This window comes from Erythranthe guttata, chromosome 2, assembly GCF_056151865.1.
Source record: "Erythranthe guttata isolate IM_541 chromosome 2, IM_541, whole genome shotgun sequence".
NCBI classification, from domain to species: Eukaryota; Viridiplantae; Streptophyta; class Magnoliopsida; order Lamiales; family Phrymaceae; genus Erythranthe; species Erythranthe guttata.
In genome coordinates this window covers 17,160,811-17,186,655 of record NC_142534.1, presented here as the reverse complement: position 1 = coordinate 17,186,655, position 25,845 = coordinate 17,160,811, and the positions used below count along the sequence as shown (strand labels likewise).

Below are 25,845 nucleotides of genomic sequence, written 5' to 3'. Positions count from 1 at the left end.
ATTTTGGATTTTATCTTTTTCTTTTTTTGCTGCGAGATTGAGAGAAGAGTCTGTCGTGGAAAGTCGAAGCTGTTGAGAGTGAAGACGCGAACTTGACTGCAGCTGCCCGGAGAATACGGGCATGAGAGAGAAAGAGAACCTATGCCCTATGGTGCCTGAATGCTAAATTGGTGTGTTATTCTTCGTAGGGGTGCCCGTGCCCGTGCCCGGTTTGTGACAAGGGTAGAACCGTCATTTTACGTTTGAACTTCCAATTATGGAGGCGTGGGGTCAAACGCGGTTGCTGCTAATAAGAGAATAACACTTGGAACTTTATTACTGAACTTAGCTGAAGAAGGTCAGAATTTGAGCTATGTCGGGATGAAAAAGTTGAGAGTATTAAAATCTCTTTTTCAATTTATTTTGACCGATTTAGGATTTATTGAAATTAAATTTAAGATGCCATTAATTAAGTTTTTGATTTCTTGTGACTAATTTACTTTGCAAATTATAGTAAATAGAGGTCTATCAGATGTTACACTTGATAAAAAACGCCGGATGATTTTACAACATGGATTTATACAGATAATTACTCATTAAACACGCATATGTGTTTTTATGTGTAAATTAATGGTGCATGATCATTTTAAAAAAACAAACATATTTTGTCTGAGTTATGTGAGCTTGACTAGTTATTGTAATACAACCTCATTTGATTGGTAATATTAGTTACGATTAATTAAATAATTGACTAATCCAATAATTCTCGTGTGTAACTATGAAAATATGCATTGGTTGATTTGGTTCCCCTGATACAATTGGGTTAATCTTGACCATGCGTTTTTTTTTTTTTCAATGAGATGCTATATACACAGTGAAGTATATCGGGTGGAATAACTTTTCACTAAACATTCAGATCAACGATTTATAATCACCCTATATATTTTATTGGGTGTAGCATCAAGTAAACCGCGTTTTTTAGTATATGACAATGAAAAGGTTATAAAATTTCGAGTATCCGATGCCCAAATATCATCTTTTATACCCTTTTTTACTATAAATAGGAGAATTAACGTGGGAAGCATTTCTGGAAAAACAAAATCATTAGAAACAAATCATAAATTGCCAAATATATTCTAAAACTATAAATAAAATCGAATTTAATTCGGAATTTCAGACAGAAATATACAACGTATGAGTTATGACCCAACCCGCCGCGTAAGAACCAAGTCCACCAAAAAAAAAAAAAAAAAAAAAAATGAAAAAATGAAAAAAAAAGGTACCGAATTTGACTGCAACCCAAGTAGTAGCTTTGAAAAGGTAAAACGGCATCGTGTGCTCATGTCTGCACCTTTGTCCACTCTTTTACATTGAATGACAAATCTTTTCTTTTTAATTTTTAACCACCCCATATAAATCAATCAACTTCTAATAGAATTGATTCTTCCCTATTCTCCTTTTTTTTATTTTAATTTTATATATATATTTTTTTTAATGCTGTCTTTTTCTGTGATACACATAAGCAGCATAATTTTCCAGCATCACAATAAAGGAAGCGAGGATTTACCTTTTTTTCTCGAACAACACCGCAGAGGATTCTTTCTCACAAGTTTTTCCAACCTATGCTTCGAGTCGGCCCTGGGTTTTCTCCATGAAAAACTCGATTTTCTGGGTTTTCAAGAAATAAAATCAAATTAAAGAACTATTTATCAATGCAAATGAGTTGCTGCTTAATACGGTTTCCAGATCAGAATTTGGATAAACTTTGACGTAAGCTTTAATATTAAATTACTGCATATCACAATATGACGTAAACTTTGATGTATGAAAAAAAGTATCGACTCGGTTGTAAGATAATTCGTTTATGCACGAAGATGTTTCATACAAATTCTTGAGCAGACACATGCAGAGAAAGATAAACACACTCACCTTCACCGACTTATTAACTTCTTCGAGCTTGTGGAGCATCAAATCTGTAGGTGCTACAACTCTTGGTTCAGTTCGAACGTGGAGAGGAGAACCTATTGTCTGCACGTTATACAATATTATTACATCATGAATATAGTTTTTCAGGGAGCTTTTTTGTTCGACGTCCCGGGGTCCGATAAAATAATTGCATTTTCATTAGATTATTTAATCTTATCTTGGCTACTCCTATCTTGGCAACCAAACGAGGCCAAAGTTTGTGAGGCAAGGCAATAGTGATTTGTTATTACCTTCCAGCCTTTAGAAGGCGAACTCAAAATCGCGGGACCCAAGGTGAAAGATTCCACGGGAGATATGCTTTCACCTCCAGCAGTTTGAAAGTTAGTTTTCCAGCTTCTACTAGCATGTTGTATAGCCGTTGAAGCCTGAGTCACTACAACCTACACAAATTCGATATAATTATAAAATTAATATAAATATATATTTAAAGATTACAGTATAATTTCACGGTACTTTTCCATTATACGAAATTAAGAAACCTGAAAAAGGTTAGGGGTTAAGATTACCTTCCTCAGTAGCCCAGGGTTATGAACCCCTTGAACCTGTAATTCATCGACCGGTGCGGCTTTACCATTAGCAATACTTTCAACTCTAAAGGTATGCAATCCATACACTGATTGCAAGCAGCCTGCATTGGGTAAATATATGCGACGTTACAATAAACGAGAGGAGAACGAGGATTATTGACAATTAATTAAGCACAACGAAATAGACACCAATGTAACAACACAAAATACATCACGATAGAGTAATGCCTTAAGATAATTATTTTATGCTATACAAGAATATTGGCAGAAACGAAGTGTGCATGTATGTCAAAAGCATCCCAAGCTATGAAAGCATTTGAAAAGTACCACTGAAATGTAATACCGTGTCGAAACCGATTCAGTAATTCAATAAATTAGTTCTCAACACTAGCAGCCAGCTAGAATAAAATGAAACTTCAAAGTGTGAAAGAACCTTGTTCGTACCTTGTTCGATTATAATATCTATCACCAAGAAAAGAGGTACACGCTTCTCAATTTTTATCTCTCCACAGAAAGGTATAAACGACGGTCTACATACCTTAACAAGAAAGAAACAAAAAAATTAATGGATTAACTCACGGTTATGGATTCCTCTTACCGAAGTGCTAACAAACATGAACAAAAAATCAAATACCTCGTAAACTATTTCAGCTGATGTCACATATAGTTTCCTTGATGCAATATCTTTTCGTAGCACGTATCTTCTAAAGGGCAAATAAAGTAGCATAACTATCCCAACTCCCCACGCTAGAACTAGCAGTAGAGATATCGAAAGCCATATTATCGTATCGTACTGAATATTTTTCGACGAAAGTTCTTCGAACGAAGCTGTATATAATAATTGTACGGGATTATCAGTTTCTTCTTCTTCGATATCCAGCTCAGATGCAGGACCAGAAAGCAGCAAGTCCTTTGCAGATCCAAACATTATCTTATCAGTTCAATCCGAGCATCGATTTTCTGTTGCGGTTCATCAAAATAACCAGAGAAAAATTAAAAATCCGAGATAATTACAGCAATGGTTACAGACTTACGAAATATCCAGCGTTAATCTAATTAGTCAGAATAAATGAATCATTTAAAAGATCAACAACCTTCTTAACCCTATCTTTTACACAGAATTAACGGGAATTTATTGCACAATTACGTCTGTGTCAATATGCTAAACCTAATTAACTGAAGAATAAAAACACCATTAATCGGTAAAAGCAAGTAACTAATAGCTGATTAGTGACTATATAACAAACAATATACAGCGGAATAACGATTATATAATCATGCTACGTAGCTCTAACGAACAAAACGAAGCAGCGAAATAAGATTAACTAACAAGAGATAAATTTAAACTGCGAGTTTCCCCAATCAAATCGAAATGAAACAAATTACGAACTTGCCTTTCTACTAATATGCAGACTGAAAACCCCCAATTTTTTTGTGTAAAATCAAAAATCGAAAACCTTCGAACCGTTTAGCTGAACATTTTTCGTCGATGAACTGAGGAAAGCATGAAATTATGGGTGAATTAATTTTTGCATGAGGGTTTGGCCTTCAATCGAAAATCGGAGTACTTTCTATTTTCGATTTCAATTGCAATTGGAACGAACGAAGAATAATACGTTGGGCCTGGCAAAATTGAATGGAAAATGGGCTGTAATAATGTATGCCATAACTATTTGGGCCTGGCAAAATTTATGTAATAGTTAATTACATATCTTTTGAGCCCAACATGAGGTCCAATAACTGGTTTATTTACATGCTACATCCGTTGAAGATTACACTGGATGGACACACACGAATATATGTGTGTGTGTGTGTTTATGAATGGTAAAAATTTACCCGATGTATTTCACTCGATGCAGTATAGTAAAAATCCAATAATTGGACACATTTCGACTTTGGTTTGGCCTCTTTTCCAAATATCTTCTCAATACAATACAAAATTACAAATGATATTATGTTTATTAATCTTCTCAAATTCTATTTCAGAAATTGCTGAGGAAAATTTTCTCATGATTCATACATGATTATGAGAAAAGGGTCCCGGTGAGAAAGTGCTCTGTGCATCGGGCCGTTGGTGCCACCGCTGATGAATATCAGGACAAGAAAGAGACAATCGAAAACTAAGTTTTGGAGTGGCCGATTACAGTTCCATGTGTTGGAACTATTAGGTTCCTCCCATTTTCGCTATTTATGTTTTTTAGTATTATCCATAAACTCTAGTCCCATTTTTCGTAAGATCATTTCGTAATAGTATAGAACATATTCGATATATTGTATGCCTGTGTTCAAACGGGTACCCAACAGAAAAGACATAGTAAAACTTAATTATTGGGTCTAATACAATACAAAATTACAAATTCATTTTGCTTTTTATTCAATTATAAACCGGGAATTAGTTAGTTTCCCTCCTTGGAATATTCTTTCAGGCCCATCACAACCTGGCCTATCATGCCAGACTTTCAACGGTAATAAACAAACGAATCCCTCCACGCGTGCATCCGCGCGTGAAATCCACATTTTCCCATTCAATAGGAATTCCAACGCAACTATTATTCGAATCTTGCCCTTTTCCTCCAGCTCATCGCTCCAAATTCAACATCAATTAAACCTGAATTAATCAAAAATAATTACACCAACTATAGTAATTCTTCTCCAGAAAGGAAGAAGAAGAAGAAGAAGAAGGGTTAGCGGATTCAACAATCCCCGTGTTTCTCCGCAAAGCAATACCCCCAGGCACGCATTTCTTATTTGAATTTACTGATCAGAAAAAAAAAAAAAGCTTCTGTGTAGTTTCTCAATCGTCGATTTGTTGTTTGATATATTTTCCGTTATTTTCTCAGCAATTCGATTTCATTTTCAGATTATGATTTGTTTTTTTTTGGATGGGGTTTGATGAAATTTGTATCCGTACACATGTTTTTTTCTTCCGATGTTTGAACCCTAGCTGGGGAAAATGGATTGTGTTGTCTTTCAATTTGTTCCAGTGACTGGAATTTTTTTCTGAAAAAATCTGCAAGTTCTTAGGCTCGTATTCGGATTTGTCTTCGAATATAACTCGATTATTATTATGTTTATTGTTAAGGTATAATCTGGAATTATTTTGTATTTGAATTGCTAATTAGCATGGGTGTTTGATTGGGTAAGAAATAATGGCAACTGGGTGAATTTTACGTTATTTTTTTTTTGATGATTTCCGGCAGGATCGTTTTCTGGTATACCGTAGAAGTTAGCTACTCCGGTTCTTTGTGTGATCTATCTTCAAAAAGAGGCTATTGGTGTTGAATCTCATGAGTTTATGGATAAGAAGAAACATATTGCGATATTTACTACAGCAAGCCTTCCATGGCTAACTGGGACAGCTGTCAACCCTCTGTTTCGTGCAGCCTATCTTGCAAAAGATGGTGTAAGAAAAGTTACTTTGGTGATTCCTTGGTTGAAACTGACCGACCAAGAACACGTCTATCCGAATAAACTCACCTTCGATTCACCTTCGGAACAAGGAAAATATGTCCGACAGTGGCTTGAAGAGAGGACTGGCTTTAAATCAAGTTTCGACATTCGTTTCTATCCAGGAAGAGTAAGTCAAGCCATAACTTTCAGAGAAAAGTTATTAATGTAGATATCAAATATGTGGTCCACTAAAATGGGTACTAATTAATGATGAAGGTCTATCAACTATCATATCATTTATAGTTGATTTTCTACAATTTTTTTATTTTATTTTTATATTCGCATCCTATTTTCTCAGTGCTGAACACAGCTTATTATTACCTCAACTGCAGTTTTCTCTGCACAAAAGGAGCATTCTTGCATTAGGGGATATTACAGAAGCCATTCCCGATGACGAGGCAGATGTTGCTGTCTTAGAGGAGCCGGAGCATCTCACATGGTATCATCATGGAAAGAGGTGGAAAATAAAATTCCGACTGGTTATAGGAGTTGTTCACACAAATTATTTGGAATATGTGAGGAGAGAGAAGAACGGGCAACTCCAAGCTTTTTTGCTGAAATATGTAAACAGTTGGGTTGTCAACATATATTGTCACAGGGTACGACTTCTGATAACTGCTCGTTTTCTCAGTTACTGATCTTTTATATTGTTTATATCTCATCCTTGGCTATATGCTCAACGTTTTGCTTTACCGTTGCAACCCTGTACCTCGTTTCTAATCCTGAAAATGTTGCACGAAAATACTATATTTAACATTTACTGATTTAGGGAATTAATTGACGTGGTTTATAACAGCCGATGCACGTTTCTTTTTACTAGATGTGATAGCAATTTCAAAAGTTTGCCGGGATTATTTACAGTAGTTTGCTTCTAATTATTTGCAAATAAACAGCCTTATTACTAGCTTCTGACATGAACCCGTTTCATTACGGTAGGTGATAAGATTATCAGCTGCCACTCAAGAGCTTCCGAGATCCGTTATCTGCAATATCCATGGTGTGAATCCGAGATTTCTCAACATTGGCATGAAAAAGAGGGAGCAAGAACAAAACGGAAACCAGCCGTTTACTAAAGGTGCATACTATATTGGAAAGATGGTATGGAGCAAAGGCTACAAGGAGTTGCTTAAACTGCTGAAAGATAACCAGAAGGAACTAACTAAACTCGAAGTCGATTTATATGGCAGTGGCGAAGACTCTGATCAAGTTGAAGAAGCTGCCGAGAAACTGGATATAACAGTTAGAGTTCACCCGGGACGTGATCATGCAGATCCTTTATTTCACGAGTAAGTAGATTTCACTGTCTGAATATGCTGCTACTACAGACATTTTCAAGATTATAATCAGGGATTAATTTTAAATTTAGTGCTGGTACTGAAAGATTTTAGGTTTATCGATGTTCTTGATCCAACTGCTTCCCCTTTCTTCTCTTCCATTCCAGCTATAAGGTGTTCTTAAACCCCAGCACAACCGATGTAGTATGCACAACCACGGCCGAAGCACTTGCCATGGGCAAAATAGTCATTTGCGCAAATCACCCGTCGAACGATTTCTTCAAGCAGTTCCCAAATTGCCGAACGTACGACGACGATGAAGGTTTCGTAAATGAAACATGCCGGGCCCTACAGGACCAGCCTGCCCCACTCACAGACGATCAAATGCACGAGCTCTCTTGGGAGGCAGCAACAGAAAGATTCCTTAAATCCGCACATTTAGACGAGGTGAAGAAATTGACGAAAAAGCCCTCCAAGCTCTATATGTCCACTTCGTTCGATTTGAGTAGGAATCTTGATGATGCATCTGCGTTTATACATCACTGGGGGACTGGCTTTTTGACTAAGCAGCCTGACGAAGAGCAATGTAAAGACGTGGGGTTTCCGGTTCCTTTGAAAAAACAATCGTACCCTTCGAGAAAATGGGCTTTCTGAAGTCGGTTGAAGATTGCGTTTTTTGCATGTTATTAGTGTGCTGTGTATTGGCTTTGCTGTAGTTTTACACATTTTTTTTAATGATAGTTTGATAAGATTGGTTTTCTTGTGTATAACATTCAAGTTTTTTTCTTTTGTTTCTCTTTGTATTATTTTTCTTTTATTAATCCTCACATCTGTAACATTTCAAAATTACAGTTTCTAGCTACCAGTCAATTGTGCAGGTAATTATTTGTCCTATTACATATTGTCTTATTCTAAAGCCTCGTTTGGTTGAGCACGGGTTCCGATAAAATAATTTGATTTTCATTAGATTATTTAATTTTATCTTGGGTAATCTCATATTGATAACCAGGCGAGGCCTAAACATATAAATTAGTAGTAATTAAATTAAGTTACTGGCCTTGTTTCACTATATAGTTAAAGCCATTCTGCAGTAGAATAACTTCGATTTGCAGCATTGCCAAAGATTAAATAAAAAGTAAACACATAAGCTTGAATAATAGAAAATCCAGAAAAAATGGAAAAAATAAAATACCAAGAATCTGATTCAGAATTGCCACAAAAATAAATAACTGATAATAAATAAATAAAATAAAATAATTAGCAAATTCTCATCTTTCATCTATCCCTAATATCATGCATCGGAAAATGCTCGTTCCATGCATTCTTATCTCATGTCGAAAAATCACTCTCCAAAGTCACGTTTCTTTATTATGGACGGCATGTTACCGTAACTCATAGCTGCACTCTTCAACATAGACATGAGCTCACTCAATAAATCAGTCGACAGTTTTGCCGTATTGCTTCTAGAAGGTTCAATATATCTGTCGGTGCTCGGAAATCTACCGGTTGACGAGACTATATTTAAATCTCCCTTGTCCAATGGCTCGTACCATAAGCCAGTGTACGAAAATTCCGATGAACTATTTTCCATTCCGAGGTTACTATAACTTATATCATCACAGTAGCTCAAATCTCGAGTCGAATACAGATAAGGTTGCGCATACTTGGAATAACATTCATCAAGTACTGAAGTATGATCCAAGAATCGCGATTTTCCGTTTTCCCCACTATCTAAATTTGCTTTTTGCAAACAATTGGTGGTTTGATTTCGGTTTGCCTCCGGAAATTTTCCGCGCGTTTCGGCTTTGTTGCTGTTCAAATCGAGTTTCCTCTTCAGAGAGCCGTTCCAGTGATTTTTAACAGAGTTTTCAGTCCTATATCACATCAAGAAAACATTAAAAAAAAAATTAAAAAAATCCGCAATATAATTACAAATTCACGAGAAAAAATTTACCTGCCAGGTAAAAACTTGGTAATTTCCGACCATTTGTTACCATATTGAGCATGAACACCGATAAGAATTGTTTCCTCTTCTTTTGTCCAAGCGGCCTTGTTTATTTCCGGATTTAAATGGTTGAACCATCTAATTCAATAATAAAAAAATTGTCGTTAAATTATGCATGTACGATTAAACTTAAAAATAGAGTCGTAATTATGTAATCTATTCCGGCCTGATTAATTAATTAATTACCTTTCTCTGCATTGCTTTCCGATTCGACCTGGAAGATGCTTTTCGATTTCACGCCACTTCTTACCGAGCTTTCCAACTAACTCAACTAGAAGATCATCTTCCTACAGATATATATATCGAACAAGAATTAATTATTATAGCCAATTTTTTATCTATATATATAAAAAAAAAAAAAAAAAAAAAAAAAAAGAAGTTGCATTGATTACGATTATGACCTCTTTGCTCCAGGGTCCTTTAACTAGGTCAGGTTTTATAACTTTACCCCAACGATGCAAGCACTGAGTATCCGTTCGACCGGGGAGATGTTTAGCTGCATTTTTAAATTATATAACTTACAAAATAAAACTCATTTAAGTATGAAGCAGAGTAAATTTAATTGTATCAAAATTAAATAGATTAATATTGTTCGATCTCGTTAAAAAAGTTATTGTAACTCAGAAAAGGAACTTGCCGATTTTTTTCCAGTTCTTCCCTCCGAATTTTTCAACCGCATTCCCCAAAATGTCATCCTGTTAATTCATAGGAAGCAATACAACATCACAATGTCGAGAACACAAACGAATACTCACTTTATCGTAATTTTCTACTAATTAAAAATATTAAGACAAATTTGCTGACCTCTTCCTCAGTCCAATTTGCCTTAGATGATCTTCTTGCTCTACCACTCCATCTTTTAACTGTACTACTGTATTATCCATCAAATTTGTCACAAAAAAAAAAAAAAAAAAACTCCGTTAATTAATAATTTATACATCAAATTATTTTCTGGCTACAGTAGAACCTCGATAAATTAATAATAACCTCGTCTAAATAATAGTTTCTTACTGTCCGGACTCGGTAAAAAATGTACTAAATTATTAGCTCGATAATTTAATATTTCCCTAAATTAAAAGAATTTTGTCCGTCCCGGCTGCATTAATTTATAGAGGTTTAACTGTATATCAAAAAAAATAAAAAAATATAAATACCTATTAATAATAATCTCTTCTTTATCAGCATCTTCACTGATAATTTCTTCCATATAAATTCAAACACTGTGTCACCCTTCTGAGTAAAAACTCAGACAAGAAACGCAAGAATTCATCATACGGCACATAATTGAAGAGAAAAATCAATTACAACAAAAACCCAAGCAAAAAAATTTGAACTTTTTAGTACCCAACGGTCATATTAATTAGAACAAGCATATATGCAAGAAATCTTGGAAAAAAAATTTAATTAAGGAAATATTAGCATATAAAAAAAGGGTTGTATATATAGAAAGGGAGCCAACGGCTAGAAGAAGAGGGGTCAAGCAGAAAGAAATACTCCGGTGAAGGAAACAGAATATATGCAGTAAGGAAATTTCATTTTTTTTTCTTGGCGTTTTTTAAATTTAATTTAATTTACACAAAAATAATTTTTTTTTTCTAAAGTAAAAATAGCAGTAGAGAAGGGTTTTTTTTTTTTTTTTTTTTTTTTTTTTTCTCAGTTTTGTTGAATTTATGGGAAGGAAGGATCTTGGATGGAATGAAGATATATTTTGCAGGTTAGAGAGAGAAAGACGCGGGGAGAAGGTTGATGAGAGATGTAGTTTCGCGGGAGAATTGAGAGTTTGCCGGGTATATATGTATACTCGTTGCATACGTATCTTAGTCTTATATACAATTGTTTTTTTAATTTTATTTGAACTTATTTAATGATTTGATTTTGATTTGTTTTTATAAGAATTTTTTGTTTTGGAAACTCTTATTTGAACTCAATTTAACAAATAAAATAGAGTTTAATTATCTTATGTGAAGTTGTATCACAGATTTGTTTAGTGAACACTAATCAATACTAATGAAGTATATGGATTCATGAAGTTGAAAATTTTATTGAAAATACATTGAATTTTGTATTACTTAAAAAAAACAAAAATACAAGTAAAAAGTGTTGAATATATCCATAAATAAAGCACTAATTTTAAGGTTGACGGGTGACTTTTAAGTCAATTTATTTCTACGTTTTATTTGATGTCACATCCGATTAAAAATATTATTAAATTATTAATCGTTGATCTGGACATAGTCACAAACAACTACGAGTGATTAATGGCCGGTTATTATCTTTAGTCTTTAATATTCATATGCACACAAACACACTTATTTACCAATCTGCTACATCGGGTGAAATACATCGGGTTGATCTTTAGTCTTTAATATTCATATGCACACAAACACACACACATTCACATTGGTGCGTATAAATCAACGGTAAAAATTCACCCAATATAATCTTCATCGGGTATAACATAAAAATAAATAACCCAAAAATCAAGAAGATTACATGAACGACCACATGTCAAATTCAAATTATGAAGAAAATTAAATTCCCATCATATTAAAAAAAAAAAGGGTAAATTACAAACACCCCCTGAGGTATGGTCAAATTACAAAAACACCCCTCTTGTTTGGATAATTACAACCACCCTCTCAACTCCTCAAATTTAGTGAAATCTTCGAGATTATATGGAATATTATCACTTTTGTACCCATTTTATCTCATTCAAACTCTACATTACGAAGCAAGATGATCATAATATGTGATTTTTAGCTTGTATATATCAGTTTTTGGTGCATCAGAAACTGTATTTTTACACAAAACGAGTACAAACTAGAGCAAATTTCACGGAATCTAGATGATTATGTTGAATTTGGCACCATAAGGGTGGAGGTGTAAGAAAAAATCATAGTTGAGGGGGGTAGATGTAATTATCCAAACAAGAGGGGGTTTTTTGTAATTTGACCATACCTCAGGGGATATTTGTAATTTACCCTATAAACAATTTAACAGAAATACCTCTCTTCTTTCTTCTCACCTTCCTTAAACTTACGTGTTATATTCTGTATCTACTTCTAGGCAAACCTAAATTCTCCCTCATATATATATATATATATATATATATATATATATATATATATAACACATCGATACACAAACAAACACGGAAACATAAAAACCATGATTATCGAGGTTACTGTAATCTCCGGCGAGGGTTTGCTCGTGAGGAAGAAGCAACCCGTGAAGAGAAATGCTTTCGTGGTGGTGAGATCCGACCCGTTTAATCATCAGTCAACGGGTACGGATACGTACGGCGGCAGCTACCCTGCATGGAACGAGAAGCTGGTGTTGGATCTTCCCGCTCGCGCCCGTTACATAACAGTGGAAGCACATTCCGGCAGCAGGCTCATCGGAATATCCAATATTCCGGTGTCGGATTTCGCCGGCGGGTTTCTGCCGGAGAACTACTTGAGTTTCTTGAGTTACAGGCTGAGGGATGCTAACGGCGAGAAGAACGGGATTATAAATATTTCCGTGAAGGTGAAGGGGGCCGCCGGAAAAGTGCAGCCGGCCGGAGAGAGGGTCGCCGGCGGTAGGGTTTTCGAACATGGGATTGTTACCGGCGTTCCGGTTTCCTATAGACATGAGAACGGAACTTGCGTTTAATTCGGTTTAATTTACAAAGTTCATGTACGTAATTAATTGTTCAAATTAAATACGAAATCATCTTTTATTATTGAAAACTAGCATTTTTTCCCCGTGCGATGCACGGGATATTATTTCAAGGGTAAAAAAAAAATCAATTTAATACATAATTAATAAGAAAATATAGTACACGCACGTAGTAAAATTTAATAATGTAGTATTATTCATATTTTATATAACATTAGTTTGTTTAAATTTTACGTATTAAGATTTATAATCCAAATATATAGATTTAGATTTATCAAATTGAATTTATATCTTTATCTCTTAAGATTTGAGATATATTGATGAAAAATAGGAGATTATAATTGTTGAAATTTAGTAGAGAAAAAATATTAAAAATAAATAATTAGAGAAATACCATTAGGGTTTTTTAGGGTTGTCGAGCGTTTCTTCCTTTTATGTATAAGATTTATATTATCATTCAATTATATTTAATATATTATATTATTATTAATCTTTGTTTAAAAGATTAATTAGTCGAAAAGAGTAGCTCGAGTTTGCAGGGCACTTAGTTAGTGCTTGTTGTTATTTTCTATTTAAATTGTAATTAGTGACTTTAATTGAATAATAATATATGAGCTTGTTCGTTTAATATATAATATATGACGAAGATTATATGTAATACAATACAACAAAGGATGAAATTTAATTTACATTAAAAAATTATATTGTAATTATTATTGTTACTTAATAGTGGCGCGTATAATATATACATACATACGAACTCGTTAAGTGATCGATTAGGGTTAAACTCCTCAAGGACGATCAAACTACCCTAAATTAGAAGAAATGCTAGAGTAACATGTATATATAGGGGTGAAAGTCGGATGGATCGGATCGGAATTAGCCTTTTCGGAAAATTTCCAAAAAATTTCGGAAGTACAAAATCAATTCCAATTCCAATTCCAAAATTTTCGGAATCTAAAAATTCATTCCAATTCCAAAAGACCCGGAAATTTCGGAATTTCGGAAAAAAATCGGAAATCACATAAGCTTTAAAATTTCAAAACTTAGCCGAAATTTTCTAAAATGTTCATAATTTTTCGAAAATAAGAGCATCCACGTCGATAAAAGTAAAACTAATAACTACTAAATTTCAGTTCAAAAAAATAAATAAAAATAAACACATCATAATATCCAATAAAACTTCTAACAACAATTCATTATGTCAAAATCCTAAAACAAAACTTTTAGGTGCATTTTTCGGAAAATAAGTATTGTATAATATATACTATTTATAGGTGTACTTTCGGAAAAAAATCGGAATTTTTCGGAATTAATTTCGGAATTAAATCGGATCGGAAATCGGAAATTCCAATTTATTTTATATAATTCCAATTCCAATCCAAAAAAATCGGAAAAATTCGGAAATCGGAATGTCGGAAGTCGGAATGAAAAAAGTTGTTCCAAAATCGGAATTTTTCGGATCGGAATCGGCGGAAATTGGAAAATCCGTTCCAACTTGCACCCCTATGTATATATATGAAAAATAAAATTGTCCAAAATCATAGTAGTTGTTTTTAGGTTAAATTACAACCGCCCATGAGATAACGTTTATTTACGATAAAACCACTCTTTTTTTTTCATAATTACACTCACCCCTCGTAATTTGTAGATTAATTATTACATTAACATTCTTTTGTAGGAGGTAAATGTAAGAAATTTACAAACTGCAAAGGCTAAGTGTAATTTCATAAAAATAAAGATTTTTTTTTTACATAAATATTGCACTTTATCTCAGGGAGTCCCTGGTTGTAATTTAATTTACCCTAATTTTTATTAATATGACTAGGTTATTTCTTTCTATCCATATTAAACAGTGTCACAAAATCCGCAGACAAACACAGAAACAACAGAGAAAAATCTCATCATATTTCGTTTTTGTATGTCTATGTATTTTATTGTACGTGTATATATATTATGTCGTGCATGCAGGGGAGGAGATTTGTGGTTAAATTGCTCGCATAAGCATGCTGACGATTTAGTAATGACGTAAGCTAATTAATTAATTAATTAATTAATATATTTTCCTTCAAGACTCAATGCATGAACCTTCGTTCCCAAACCTAACTCATTTCCAGACAAGATTGTCTGGAAATTATGTGTACAGATTTATTTATTTCGATTTCAGGTGTTGGAAAATGACTTTTAGCGAAACACCGGCAATCGAAAACAAAATAAAAGGGCTCCCAGGACTTCGACTTCTTTTCAAAATAAATATTAATTGACTTCATTCATAATATATATATATATTTTGAATTTTTTTTTAATTTTAGGAGCATATATAATATAGATATATGTGGGTGGATTTTTAGGAAAAGTTAGGCATTAATATTTGTCAAAATAAGTGTATATATATTTCTTGTTATTCCAGATGACCAAGTCCAACTAAAGTCACAGTTTGTCTCTTAATAATCAATCTAATTTATTTTCCATATATAATTAATATATTATTGGCCACTAATGTTTCTCAAAAATTTACCTAGTATCTCAAGTAATTAGAGAATTGTCGAAATTAATTCGATGCCACCTGTTCAAAAAAATAAAAACTAGTGTTTTGAATTAATTTTTTAATACAACTTAAATCAGAAAGATTGAATGTCAGGTGAAAGAGTTGTATGTGATTGAACAAATACTGCCTCAACTCAGAATAAATCGACTTAAAACGTGAGTTTGTCTAATTTACAGTTCCGATATGGAAAAACGCAAGACATCAAAATTGTAACTCTTTAACCTGACTTTCTAACCTAACTTAAATTTACTAAATCGAAGATCAAATGATAGAGTTACGCATAATTTAATAAACATTGTCGCATCCCTTTAATTTTGAGTGCGGGTGGAGGGAATCCCCGCTTTGGCCTTATTTTATAATATATGATCATAATTAGTGATATTTATTATTTTTATTTTTTAAGTGGGAATAATAGACTAAAAGTCTAAAATATAAAAGTAAAAATAAAAACCTAATTGAAAAAATCAAAAAATAAAAGTTATGGAGGGGCGGCTGCCCCTTTGGATGGCCCTGCTCTAGGGGTGCAAGTTGGAACGGAAATTCCGATTTCCGCCGGTTCCGATCCGAAAAGTTCCGATTTTGGAACAACTTTTTTCATTCCGATTTCCGAAATTCCGATTTCCGATTTTTTCCGATTTTTTTGGATTGGAATTGGAATTATATAAAAAAAAATTGGAATTTCCGATTTCCGATCCGATTATTTCCGAAATTAATTCCGAAAAAAATCCGATTTTTTTCCGAAAAAATCCGATTTTTTTCCAAAAAATACATCTTTGAGTAATATATATATATATATATATATATATATATATATATATATATATATACTTATTTTAAATTATTTAGTTGTATTTATTCTTTATGGGCCATGTCACCTAAAAAAACCCTAGTTTATTTTATGTTAAACCCTAGTTTTACGTTTATTATTTCTTGTGCAAAGTCAAAGAGTCATAAATTCTGCCATAAGTCAAAAATCACAATTCACAACTCATAATTTTTATTTTTAGCAAATTATGAAATTTTCAGCGAAGTTTCGAAATTTTAATACTTATGTCATTTCCGAAAAATTTCCGAAATTCCGAAATTTCCGGGCCTTTTGGAATTGGAATGAATTTTTAGATTCCGAAAATTTTGGAATTGGAATTGGAATTGATTTTGTACTTCCGAAATTTTTTGGAAATATTCCGAAAAGGCTAATTCCGATCCGATCCTTCCGACTTTCAGCCCTACCCTGCTCTCATAATCACGTTTTCCCCGAGGAAACTTTTTTTCTTTTTTTCTAAAATAGATTTATAAATTTATATTCAAAATTAATTATAACGGAAATTAATTACAAATAAATAAAGAGATGGAGGAAAGACCGTTTCCACCCTTCTTCCTTATGCCACGTCAGCAAATAAAATTCTCCAAACCGCCGTGAAGCAGAAACACCCCACCACTTTCCGTCTCTTTTCTCCCCCATCTTCCTCCCACGCGCCCCACGTTATATATATACATATATATACGTACATATACATATATTCTTCACACACACAAACATACGCAGTTATACATACATAGATACATACACATAAAGAAAAAAAAAAAGTAGTTATGGAAAAGGCCGCTGCTTCAAAGGCGATGGAGATAACTGTAATTTCCGCCGAGGGTTTGCTCGTAAACAGGAAGCAAACCGTCAGGAAAAACGTATCCGTCACCGTTAAAACCGACCCGTTAAATTCCAGATCCACGGGTCGGGTCGACCCGGAGGGCGGGAGTTCGCCCTCCTGGAAGGAGAAGCTATTGATGGATCTGCCCGTGCATGCGCGTTTCATCACCGTGGAAGTGCATTCCGGCACCAGGATCGTCGGAGCCGCGAATATTCCGGTGACGGATTTCTCCGGCGGGTACCTGCCGGAGAACCATCTGAGCTTCCTGAGTTACAGGCTGAGGGACGCTAATGGAGATAGGAACGGGATTGTAAATCTGTCTGTGAAGGTGAGGGGAGCCGGAAATACAGGCTGCGCCGCCAGCTGCTCACGGCCGTGGATTGGGGTTCCGGCGGTGGGTGAAAAGGCGCCCGCTGGGATGGTTACGGGTATTCCAGTTCCGTACAAATACTGAGTTGTTCCTCTCCAAAAGAAAAGAAAATACTGAGTTATTGTTACCGAGTCATGGAATTTTTTTTATTTTTTTTTAGGTTTTAATTTCCTTTATTTTTTTAGAGACAAAATTGTAATTAAATAGGTTGAAAATATTGCACATTGATTTTTTTTATTGCCGTAAAAGAATTTGAATGTTTGATTTATGGTTAGGTCATGATTCAAATCCGGCTCCTCTCTCCTCTTTCCGTGTAACCAAATTTGACTCAAATTCGAATTATCTTGCTAATAGTAGGTAGAGTTTATCGACACGTATGATTAGCCTAATGTGGTTTACGTTTTTCATATAGTTTGCAAATTATTATTAGATAGTGTAGGTTTACTCTTTTACTGTCTAGCTAGTAATGGATGACCTAGCAATTGGAGCAAGCGGATCCGTGTCAATATATTGACTGAGGTTCGAATTCACTTGCCAACGATCGTTACATAGAACTTGTCAAACAGGGTTAGTCTAGTGAGATTTATATCCACTGAATGGTTTGCAAACTATTATACGAGAGTATAGATGTTAATCTAGTGCCTTTTTGGATTTTTTTTTTTTTATATATATTGTTTTAACCATGTACCTCCTTCGCCGAATCGTGAGACCAAATATTGTGGACAATGGAGGGACGCACAAATTCTCATACCCGCCCTCGCAGATCGAAGAAGCGGGAGGTCTCGTTGAGGAAGAGAAGGGCGGATAAGGTGTGGTCGTCTGGTGGGGAGACAAGGGCGTGGTTGTCGGCGTGAGTTGTGGAGAGAAAGTAAATGAAAGAGACAACTAGGAAAGTTGTTACATTAAATAAATAAATTTAGAAAAAATAAAATGGGTCATTAAATAAATATAATATGTAGAATAAAATACAATTGAATCCATCTCAAAACGGATGGAGGATATAGTCTATGATAAAATGCATATAAAACGGTTTTATCAAATTTTCCCTTTAATTTATGTAAAATATTTAGCTCCCCGAATCCATCTTGTCTTTCATTACCAAAATAAGAGAAATAAAAAGCATATAACCCTCGCTGGTTCAAGTGGTAGGCACTTGTGTACTTCAATTCCCAGTCCTGGGTTCGAGTACAAGCTGAGGCTTTTACATATATAGCTATGATGAAATCCATATTCGCTCGATGGTCGCTCCATCGTAAACTTCTGATGAATTCATTCATAAGAAGATTTATGTGCTGTGGTACTGAGCTATATTTCTTTTATATATTGATGATTTTTTGTTCTTTTACGACTACTGTTTCTAGGTACACGGCAACGATTTTTTTCTCCGACTAGAAATCAAGATTTTGTAACTACAAAAGCTTAAAAAACCGGATATTAATGTCACAAAAAATATAGCACCGGACCGTACTTTCATTAGCAGCACCTGCACAATATATCACAACACAAGATAGTATTACATATACACACCCTAACACTAACGAAATTTGCAATGTTTTTAAATCGGGTTTCAAAGTTCGAACTCCAATTTTTTTTTTCAATTTTAACGTGGCACAAAAACAAGAGGGTTTCTAGAATAACCAAAGTAAAAACATACTAATACAATCAACACATGGAAAATGACAAAGGGCTGCAAATAGGGACACGAACGAGCCAGCTGTCACATTGTACCTCAACGCAGGACAAAGAAGCTCTACAATAGGCACTCGTCTGATTGTTAGTTGCGTTTTTTTCTCAGTTATACTTCTTCGCTATCGTTTTGGTTGCCATTTTTCAGTATATTGAACTTGCAAAGCGGACAGGTGGCATTTATGTGCAACCACTTGTCTATGCAGGGCAAGTGAAAATGGTGGCGGCAGGGTAGTTCTCGAAGTTCGGCTCCATCTTCATAGGCACAAAGGCAAATGCAACATTCCTTCAATAAAAAAAGAAAAGAGTTATTTACATGTCGATTTAAAGATCCGTGACCAATAAAAAGTTGTAAATTATTGTATGCATTTAGAGTATAAATGGACATACAGCATCTTCGAGAGGAAGAACATGCTCTGTGGGTGAATCAGTGTCGCATTCAGTGATTATTCCCCCAAACGATTCTTGAATTTCACCACTTTGCTTTTCAAAGTCGCCAATTTTCCGGAATTTGTATCTCGGTAGTCTGTCTATATCTTCCTTAGTAGCTCCTTCCTGTAACATAATTTCAATCAGTAAATAAAAATAAAAGGTACTCAAACATCAGATAAAGATAGCACAAAGTTCTCTTTTGTTCCTCTTTGTTGGTTAAAGCTATACAAATCATAATATTGAAACATCTCAGCAATAAAAATAAAGGAACCATAGAGCAACTTCATGAACTTAAGATTGCCTTTGCATTTGGAGAGAGAATATGGGGGGAGTATTTCAAACAACTAAGATGAAGTGAAGTTCATATCCACCACAGTTGGCCTTTGAAATTCATCCAAACAAGCTCACTAAATTTATTATTACGGATGAAAATTCTTGAATCTAAATTTCTCAATCAAAAATAGAACCCAAGTTTTATTGAGTTCTACGGTCGTTTATCAGGTAAATTTTCACCACTTAATTGTTTATTCAATATATTCACTTAACAATGAAGCAAGGTTCGAAGGTAAAAGTTCAAATAAGCAAGAAAACCAGGGGTGTGAATTATGGAAGATAGAACTTAAGTGAACTGCCAATGGCATGCTGAACCTTTAGGATCTTTTCTGCAATCCCCTTTTTCTTTCAGAGGATTTTTCGTTACACTAAGGTCAATACTTTAATAGAACAATTTGCAAGCACCAGATATTCATCGTATGAACCTAATATTAATGACATAAATTACCTGATCCGCAACTGCATATAAGATTGCAATAATACATGGTAGACAGCAGCAAACAGCGATTCCAATGACACATGCCACAGCAACACAAATGACAACGAAGAACACATCGAATGCCAAAAATGTAATACAAAGCCTGCAAAGGATATTCATAATTGACCATTAGTAAATAGAAACAAAAAGTGCATCACAACTTTAGCAGCATCGATAGACATCATTTGGACAAACCAATAAAGCTGAGGTGCTTCGCTAGTCAAATATTGGCCACCAGCAGATACCCAATAGAACCCGATTATCCACCAAATGAATGAGAACATGGTATTCGCAGACTCCAGATGCTTAGTAACGCTGCAAAAATTAATAGAAAAATATCATCATTACAATTTTCTTTGCATCTGAACAATAAATACATAATGTCATTTCCTACTGTATGCATGTTTCTTACTACTTAGCGACAACAGAGAGTCTTTTCCAGAATAATAGAGCTTTTCCAGAATAAGGCTCACAAAAACTACCAATCGAGCATCTTAATAACACTCTGAATAACATCTCACATTTTTTTATACTGAGTGGAAGCGACCAGACTCTAGAAATATAGAAGTTGTTCTTCGTTTAATCAGGAGGGGAGACTCCTGGGTACCAACTACATATGATATTCCTAGCATTGCAAGCAGACTCAATGACATTTATCAACATATATTCACATTCCACAGCTTCACAATGCCAATCTTAAATATGTTAACGGTCACATTACACCAAATCATACAATTTGCAGATCTTACATAAATGATTCTACCGCATCAATAAATCAAACTGATAGACACATAAACTCATTTACATTTCCACAAACCTTGATCATTGATGAGTTCACAATGACTAATGTAAGACCTCAAATCTGAACTTGTTCTTTCAGGTTGGAGTAAGGATTGAAGTGTCGGGAAAAAAACATAAAAATAATGTTTCTATTTTTCGTAATAAACGGAGGCAATACTTGTTTCAAATGAAAATAAAATACAAGAAAATCCACTTTCATCGGTTTCACATTACTAAGTACTGCATTCAAGCAAATGATTAACGCTCCATTGATTCTTGATTAAGTTACGTGGTTCAACTTTCAGTCATTTACAAACCCTTTCAAAGTGCCATTTCGTGTTAATTTATTAGCTTCATGCTAAGATACTTATATAAGCAACAGAAGTAAAATTATATGCACAATCATTCTACAAAGCAACATAATGCCAAACTAAACATGATATTCAATATAATTTCAGGAACAAAAAATAATCCGCCAAAAAAAATAAAATTATAAATACCTAGTTTCATCATCACTCTGCGGGCGCTCGGAATCATAATTTCCAGACTCCATTCCATCACTTCCGGAGCTTGAATTAGAGTAATTCCGGCTATACCTAGGCTGCCCCCTTTCACTCCCTTCTGAATTCCGCTGCGAATATCGTTTCCTATACTCAACGCAAACACACGCCATATGAAGAACGCACTGCACGGCATATCCAACAATCCACAACCTCAGCGGCATCGAGGGCTTTTCTAGGCGGCTCATGATCATCACAGAAATCGAGACGGCGATAAAGGCGAGGTTCCAAACGAGGTCCAGGATCACTATCGGCTTGGAATAAGCCCAATCGCTCTGCCGTTCTTCAATTTGCTCGGCGGCAGTTTCGCGGACGCGGACGGAAGGGTCGCGCATCGCACGGCCGCGGCTGCTGGCCCGCCGGAGGAAGCGAGCGGCGCCGCGGAGGCTAGGCGTCCGTCGGAGAAATTGGGGACTGGAGCGTAAGATCTGGTCGCTGAGTAACGGCGTGGAGTCGACGGCGGCCGTGGGCGACGGCGTGTCGCTGTTTGACGGCATCGTATTGTGGCGGAGGAGATTAATTTTTGATTTTTGTGAAGAAATGATTTGGAATTTTGTATTTATTGTTTCTCTCCGTCTTGGAGAGTAAGGAAAGATCGAACGGTCGATATTTGACCATGCGCGACTGTGTGTGTGTGAGAGAGAAATTTGGATCAGATTTAAAATAATATTTAATGTTTTCGAAATAATATTAATATTATTATGGGGCTTGCTATTATCAGTGCGATTTTTACCACTCGCAGTGCAAAATAATTCATTTTTTTTTTCTTTTCCAAATCTTATCCAAATATCCTCTCAAACACTCTCAACCTTTTATTCTTAAAATTTATCAATTTTAGTATTTTTTCGACCAATATCAGTTAGAGCACAAGTATTATCGACATGGATGGCAACGGCTTCGATTTTGAGGTGAAAATACACGTTTTTTGTTCGTTTCCAACGTTTTTAGAGATTTCGTATCATAACACACGAAATATATGCTTTCATTTCGTGTAATACTATACGAAATATGTCTTAAAATCGTTAGTTGTGTGTTTCGTATACAGTCACACGAAATGGAAGCTTAAATTTCGTAGTAACACCTACGAAATGGAAGCTATTATTTCGTGTGTGTTTACACGAAATGCAAGCTTCCATTTCGTGTGATTGTCTACGAAATCCCTTAAATATTGTCTTTTAATTTTAAATATTTATGCAGGAACTAAGAGAACAATCTCACGATCATAGTCACTTCTTTGAACGTGGTATTGTGTGTGATAGTAGAGAAGCGTTAATTATGTGGGCAAAAGACACAGCAATTAGTCATAATCATCGACTGATTAATCATCGTAAATCAGAAAAATATCATGTTTTAACGTGTGAAAGATATCAATCTGGACGACACGGACTATTGAAGAAACGTTCTTGTCCGTTCAGGTTAATTGGCAAAAAATCAACGGAGGATGGATTATGGCGATTGAGTGTGAGTAATGGTAATCATAACCATCTGCCGGGTATTTGAGTAATGGTAACTTATGTTTAAATTTATATTTGTTTTAATTTTGCATTCAAACTTATGTTTTGGAATATTTAAATTTGTAGCGTTGTGTTTTGCATTTTATATGTTTAATCTATGTTTTTGGAATGTATTAAATTTGTAAGATTGTTTGTAAGGTTGTTTAAATATGTACTTTAATTGCTTCAGTTGTACGTAGTTTCTAAATTCAAATAATAAAACTAGTGAATTAAAATACAAAACAACAAACTAGTAAATTAAATAGTTCGTAATAATAATAAACAAAATAAAAATTAGTAAAACAATTAGTTCCTAATTAAAAATAAAAATAAATTATTAAATTAAATAGTTCCTAACAATAATAAAAATGCATAGTCCTAATAATAATAAAAATAAACTTTAAAATTAAATAGTTCATAAAAATATATAACTAGCAAAAGTAACCGATAAACTACCGCATCGCTCTCCTCGGCGGCTGCACCTCATGATCGTCGTCGTCATCGTCGTCGTCGTTGTCGTTGTCACGGTCGATGCCAAGATATCGGGCGGCGGGCTCCAAAATATCTCCAAGATCGGCACGTAGATCGGCAAACTGCTGCATCCAGTCCTGTCCAGTGCTCCTGGTGATCGGGTACAGGGCACGTACTACCTGGTAATAAGCCGGCTGATCTGGTGGCCTCACATTCTCTCGATGCACTGGAGCCGGGCCTACGTCGGGGTTGTTGATCTTCGGATGAGTCCGCTCGGTGTACCACTCCATGTAGTGCTCGTCGACTTCCCCCCGTTGTCGTGCCGTCTTGTATGCGCGGGCATGAATGGAATGAGCCTGGACCATGTCCCACATCCCACCCGGAAATGGGTAGTTGACTTTGTACGATGTACCTCCTTTGGGACCGCGTGAACATGGCTCCATCGACGGAATCAAGCCGCGTGGTATATCCTGAACCCATCCAAACTGTCGGACGCAACGATCAGGCATATACGGCTCTACGACCCACATGTACTGGATCGTGCCATGATACAACGTACGAGGGATACTCTCGTGTATATCCCGACCATACGGTAGCCACTCGACCTAAACAGAAAACAATATAAATACATAAATCAAAAAATTCATATTTAAACAAACTACAAGACATATTTAAATCAAAAAATTCATATCGAAAAATTCATATTTCAAAAAATATAAATACATAAATATAAAAGACTTACATCATCCGCTGTCATATTGTCGAGTAAACCTCGAATATGCTCGAGCGTGCCCGCTTTTGGTGGCGCGTTCCACCTCTTGCATCGAGGCTGAAACTCGCGGTAGCGCTCGCTCTCATCCGGCGGCTGGAATCTCGGGAAATACTCGTATATCCAGCACTGCAAATATTTTATTTAAAGATATTAAAATTTATTAAAATATATTAAAATGAACAAAATAAGTTCCAAATATATTAAAATTTACCTGAAGAAGGGTGGTGCAACCCGCCAAGCCCCTCGATTGTGCTCGGCTGCATATACCCAACTCTCTGTATAGATTGGCCAAACAGGCCGAACCCCACGAATACGTGCCGACCTGATCAAGCACTGAATCCTCGAGCACGTGCATATACCACGGTTTCACCCGATCACATGTCTTGTCGGGGAATAAAATCGACCCGAGGAGAAACACCAGGTATATCTGAACTCGGCGTCTCATGGGCGTGTCGGGCATCAACAACTGTCCCTGTAACATCCTCCATGTGGGGCCCCCATGCTTCCACGACTCGTCAATCTCCTCAAACTCGAGGTTTAAGGCCTCGGACAGCAAATACACGCAGTTTGTCCGCTCGGCTGCATCGTCGTACCTAGGCGCGACCACCCGTCCCTCCACATTGGCACCTAGAATCATCTGGACATCGTGAAGAGTGATAGTCATCTCACCCCACGGCATATGGAAGCTGTTCGTCTCCGGCTGCCACCGCTCCACGAATGCAAACAACAGCGGAATATCTAGGCCCTGTAAATAACATCGGGCTAGGGGATACAAACCGGTCATCCGCAGAAAATGCTTGTCTACGGATACATCTACGTCTTCTAGGGCATCTGCTATCTTCTCGTAGTTGAATTGGTTCAGGGAGTTGATACGGGACTCCACTCGTCCAACCGGACGTTCCTGCAATCATTTATTTAGAAAACATATTAATTAATCAACTATAAAAATATTTTAATAGAAGATACAAAAATTATAATATTAGAATTAAAACAAGTAATTAACTTACTTCTCCCCTCCAAATAGATGCCGCTACGTGCGACTTGAAACTCGGTATCAAAGACGGATCCCGCGGGCCACCGGGAAATGGACCATCTAGCACATCCGGATTCACTCGAGTATAAGGTTGACCTCCACGGCCCCGTCCTCGGCCTCCACGACCTCTACGACCTCCACGAGCTACAACCTCAGTCTCGTGAACGGGGGCCACATATTCCTCCTCCTCCATAGCACGAGAAGACCCAACATCGGGATGTGGAACTGATGATCTGGCTGCACCAGCCCTCTCAGCCTCTCGCCTACGTCGTGTAGACATAGTCATGCGCTCGCGCTCGCGCTCTTGATGTTCAGCCTCTTCACAAACTGCTCGCATAATTGCACTTGATTTCCCTTTG

The 25,845-nt window shown here is 35.7% G+C and overlaps 6 protein-coding genes and 1 long non-coding RNA gene across 9 annotated transcripts; 4 read left to right on the top strand and 3 right to left on the bottom strand.

Moving 5' to 3' along the window:
• Nucleotides 1–8: 8 nt before the first annotated feature.
• On the bottom strand, nucleotides 9–4,111 carry LOC105963779 (uncharacterized). Of its 2 annotated transcripts, XR_016029852.1 has the most exons (8): nucleotides 3,887–4,111; nucleotides 3,127–3,452; nucleotides 2,937–3,030; nucleotides 2,472–2,593; nucleotides 2,196–2,345; nucleotides 1,909–2,007; nucleotides 1,547–1,647; nucleotides 9–283 (listed from the first exon to the last, which is right to left on the bottom strand). XR_016029852.1 is itself a non-coding variant. In XM_012988234.2 (7 exons), exons 2-7 carry the CDS (start codon nucleotides 3,418–3,420, stop codon nucleotides 1,600–1,602), a joined length of 807 nt encoding a protein of 268 aa, XP_012843688.2. In that variant the 5' UTR covers nucleotides 3,421–3,452; nucleotides 3,887–4,111; the 3' UTR covers nucleotides 1,463–1,599. The 2 variants fall into 2 exon arrangements, 1 of the variants encoding a protein (XP_012843688.2); XM_012988234.2 differs by lacking the exon at nucleotides 9–283 and having other exon boundaries at nucleotides 1,463–1,647.
• A 779-nt stretch (nucleotides 4,112–4,890) lies between these two features.
• Nucleotides 4,891–8,113, top strand: DGD2 (digalactosyl diacylglycerol deficient 2). Of its 2 annotated transcripts, none has more exons than XM_088814181.1 (5): nucleotides 4,891–5,225; nucleotides 5,693–6,069; nucleotides 6,275–6,541; nucleotides 6,879–7,228; nucleotides 7,384–8,113. In XM_088814181.1, exons 2-5 carry the CDS (start codon nucleotides 5,788–5,790, stop codon nucleotides 7,868–7,870), a joined length of 1,386 nt encoding a protein of 461 aa, XP_088670307.1. In that variant the 5' UTR covers nucleotides 4,891–5,225; nucleotides 5,693–5,787; the 3' UTR covers nucleotides 7,871–8,113. The 2 variants fall into 2 exon arrangements, with proteins under 2 accessions (XP_088670307.1, XP_088670304.1); XM_088814178.1 differs by having other exon boundaries at nucleotides 5,082–5,222; nucleotides 5,691–6,069.
• Nucleotides 8,114–8,361: 248 nt separating this feature from the next.
• MYB3R2 (myb domain protein 3r2) lies at nucleotides 8,362–10,986 on the bottom strand. The gene is made up of 8 exons (XM_088814185.1): nucleotides 10,376–10,986; nucleotides 10,026–10,092; nucleotides 9,859–9,916; nucleotides 9,623–9,717; nucleotides 9,408–9,508; nucleotides 9,171–9,299; nucleotides 8,881–9,090; nucleotides 8,362–8,796 (listed from the first exon to the last, which is right to left on the bottom strand). The coding sequence occupies exons 1-8, from the start codon at nucleotides 10,426–10,428 to the stop codon at nucleotides 8,559–8,561; spliced, it is 951 nt and encodes a 316-aa protein (XP_088670311.1). The 5' UTR covers nucleotides 10,429–10,986; the 3' UTR covers nucleotides 8,362–8,558.
• A 1,372-nt stretch (nucleotides 10,987–12,358) lies between these two features.
• On the top strand, nucleotides 12,359–12,964 carry LOC105963988 (BON1-associated protein 2). The gene has a single exon (XM_012988488.2). The coding sequence runs from the start codon at nucleotides 12,390–12,392 to the stop codon at nucleotides 12,873–12,875; it is 486 nt and encodes a 161-aa protein (XP_012843942.1). The 5' UTR covers nucleotides 12,359–12,389; the 3' UTR covers nucleotides 12,876–12,964.
• Nucleotides 12,965–16,944: 3,980 nt separating this feature from the next.
• On the top strand, nucleotides 16,945–17,819 carry LOC105964036 (BON1-associated protein 2). The gene has a single exon (XM_012988534.2). The coding sequence runs from the start codon at nucleotides 17,023–17,025 to the stop codon at nucleotides 17,530–17,532; it is 510 nt and encodes a 169-aa protein (XP_012843988.2). The 5' UTR covers nucleotides 16,945–17,022; the 3' UTR covers nucleotides 17,533–17,819.
• Nucleotides 17,820–18,882: 1,063 nt separating this feature from the next.
• LOC105963769 (E3 ubiquitin-protein ligase At1g63170) lies at nucleotides 18,883–22,347 on the bottom strand. The gene is made up of 5 exons (XM_012988222.2): nucleotides 21,658–22,347; nucleotides 20,573–20,692; nucleotides 20,348–20,480; nucleotides 19,525–19,689; nucleotides 18,883–19,420 (listed from the first exon to the last, which is right to left on the bottom strand). The coding sequence occupies exons 1-5, from the start codon at nucleotides 22,212–22,214 to the stop codon at nucleotides 19,244–19,246; spliced, it is 1,152 nt and encodes a 383-aa protein (XP_012843676.2). The 5' UTR covers nucleotides 22,215–22,347; the 3' UTR covers nucleotides 18,883–19,243.
• Nucleotides 22,348–22,432: 85 nt separating this feature from the next.
• Nucleotides 22,433–23,311, top strand: LOC148772485 (uncharacterized). Its single transcript, XR_016029848.1, has 2 exons — nucleotides 22,433–22,625; nucleotides 22,915–23,311. It is a non-coding gene; the product is annotated as an uncharacterized LOC148772485 (long non-coding RNA).
• Nucleotides 23,312–25,845: the final 2,534 nt, after the last annotated feature.

Excerpts from the sequence above, each read along its gene's own strand:
- LOC105963988 (XM_012988488.2), top strand. The coding sequence starts at position 12,390 with ATGATTATCGAGGTTACTGTAATCTCCGGCGAGGGTTTGCTCGTGAGG.
- LOC105963779 (XM_012988234.2), bottom strand. The coding sequence starts at position 3,420 with ATGTTTGGATCTGCAAAGGACTTGCTGCTTTCTGGTCCTGCATCTGAG. Across the intron at positions 2,008-2,195 it reads CGCCTTCTAAAGGCTGGAAG|ACAATAGGTTCTCCTCTCCA; the intron begins GTAATAACAAAT and ends TATAACGTGCAG. Across the intron at positions 1,648-1,908 it reads AAGTTAATAAGTCGGTGAAG|AAAATCGAGTTTTTCATGGA; the intron begins GTGAGTGTGTTT and ends TTGAAAACCCAG.
- MYB3R2 (XM_088814185.1), bottom strand. The coding sequence starts at position 10,428 with ATGGAAGAAATTATCAGTGAAGATGCTGATAAAGAAGAGATTATTATT. Across the intron at positions 10,093-10,375 it reads GAAGAGATTATTATTAATAG|TAGTACAGTTAAAAGATGGA; the intron begins GTATTTATATTT and ends TGGATAATACAG. Across the intron at positions 8,797-8,880 it reads CTTGATGAATGTTATTCCAA|TTCATCGGAATTTTCGTACA; the intron begins GTATGCGCAACC and ends AATGGAAAATAG.
- LOC105963769 (XM_012988222.2), bottom strand. The coding sequence starts at position 22,214 with ATGCCGTCAAACAGCGACACGCCGTCGCCCACGGCCGCCGTCGACTCC. Across the intron at positions 20,481-20,572 it reads GAAGCACCTCAGCTTTATTG|GCTTTGTATTACATTTTTGG; the intron begins GTTTGTCCAAAT and ends TATCCTTTGCAG. Across the intron at positions 19,690-20,347 it reads TATATGCAGTTGCGGATCAG|GAAGGAGCTACTAAGGAAGA; the intron begins GTAATTTATGTC and ends ATTATGTTACAG.
- DGD2 (XM_088814181.1), top strand. The coding sequence starts at position 5,788 with ATGGATAAGAAGAAACATATTGCGATATTTACTACAGCAAGCCTTCCA. Across the intron at positions 6,070-6,274 it reads TTCGTTTCTATCCAGGAAGA|TTTTCTCTGCACAAAAGGAG; the intron begins GTAAGTCAAGCC and ends CCTCAACTGCAG. Across the intron at positions 7,229-7,383 it reads GCAGATCCTTTATTTCACGA|CTATAAGGTGTTCTTAAACC; the intron begins GTAAGTAGATTT and ends CTTCCATTCCAG.
- LOC105964036 (XM_012988534.2), top strand. The coding sequence starts at position 17,023 with ATGGAAAAGGCCGCTGCTTCAAAGGCGATGGAGATAACTGTAATTTCC.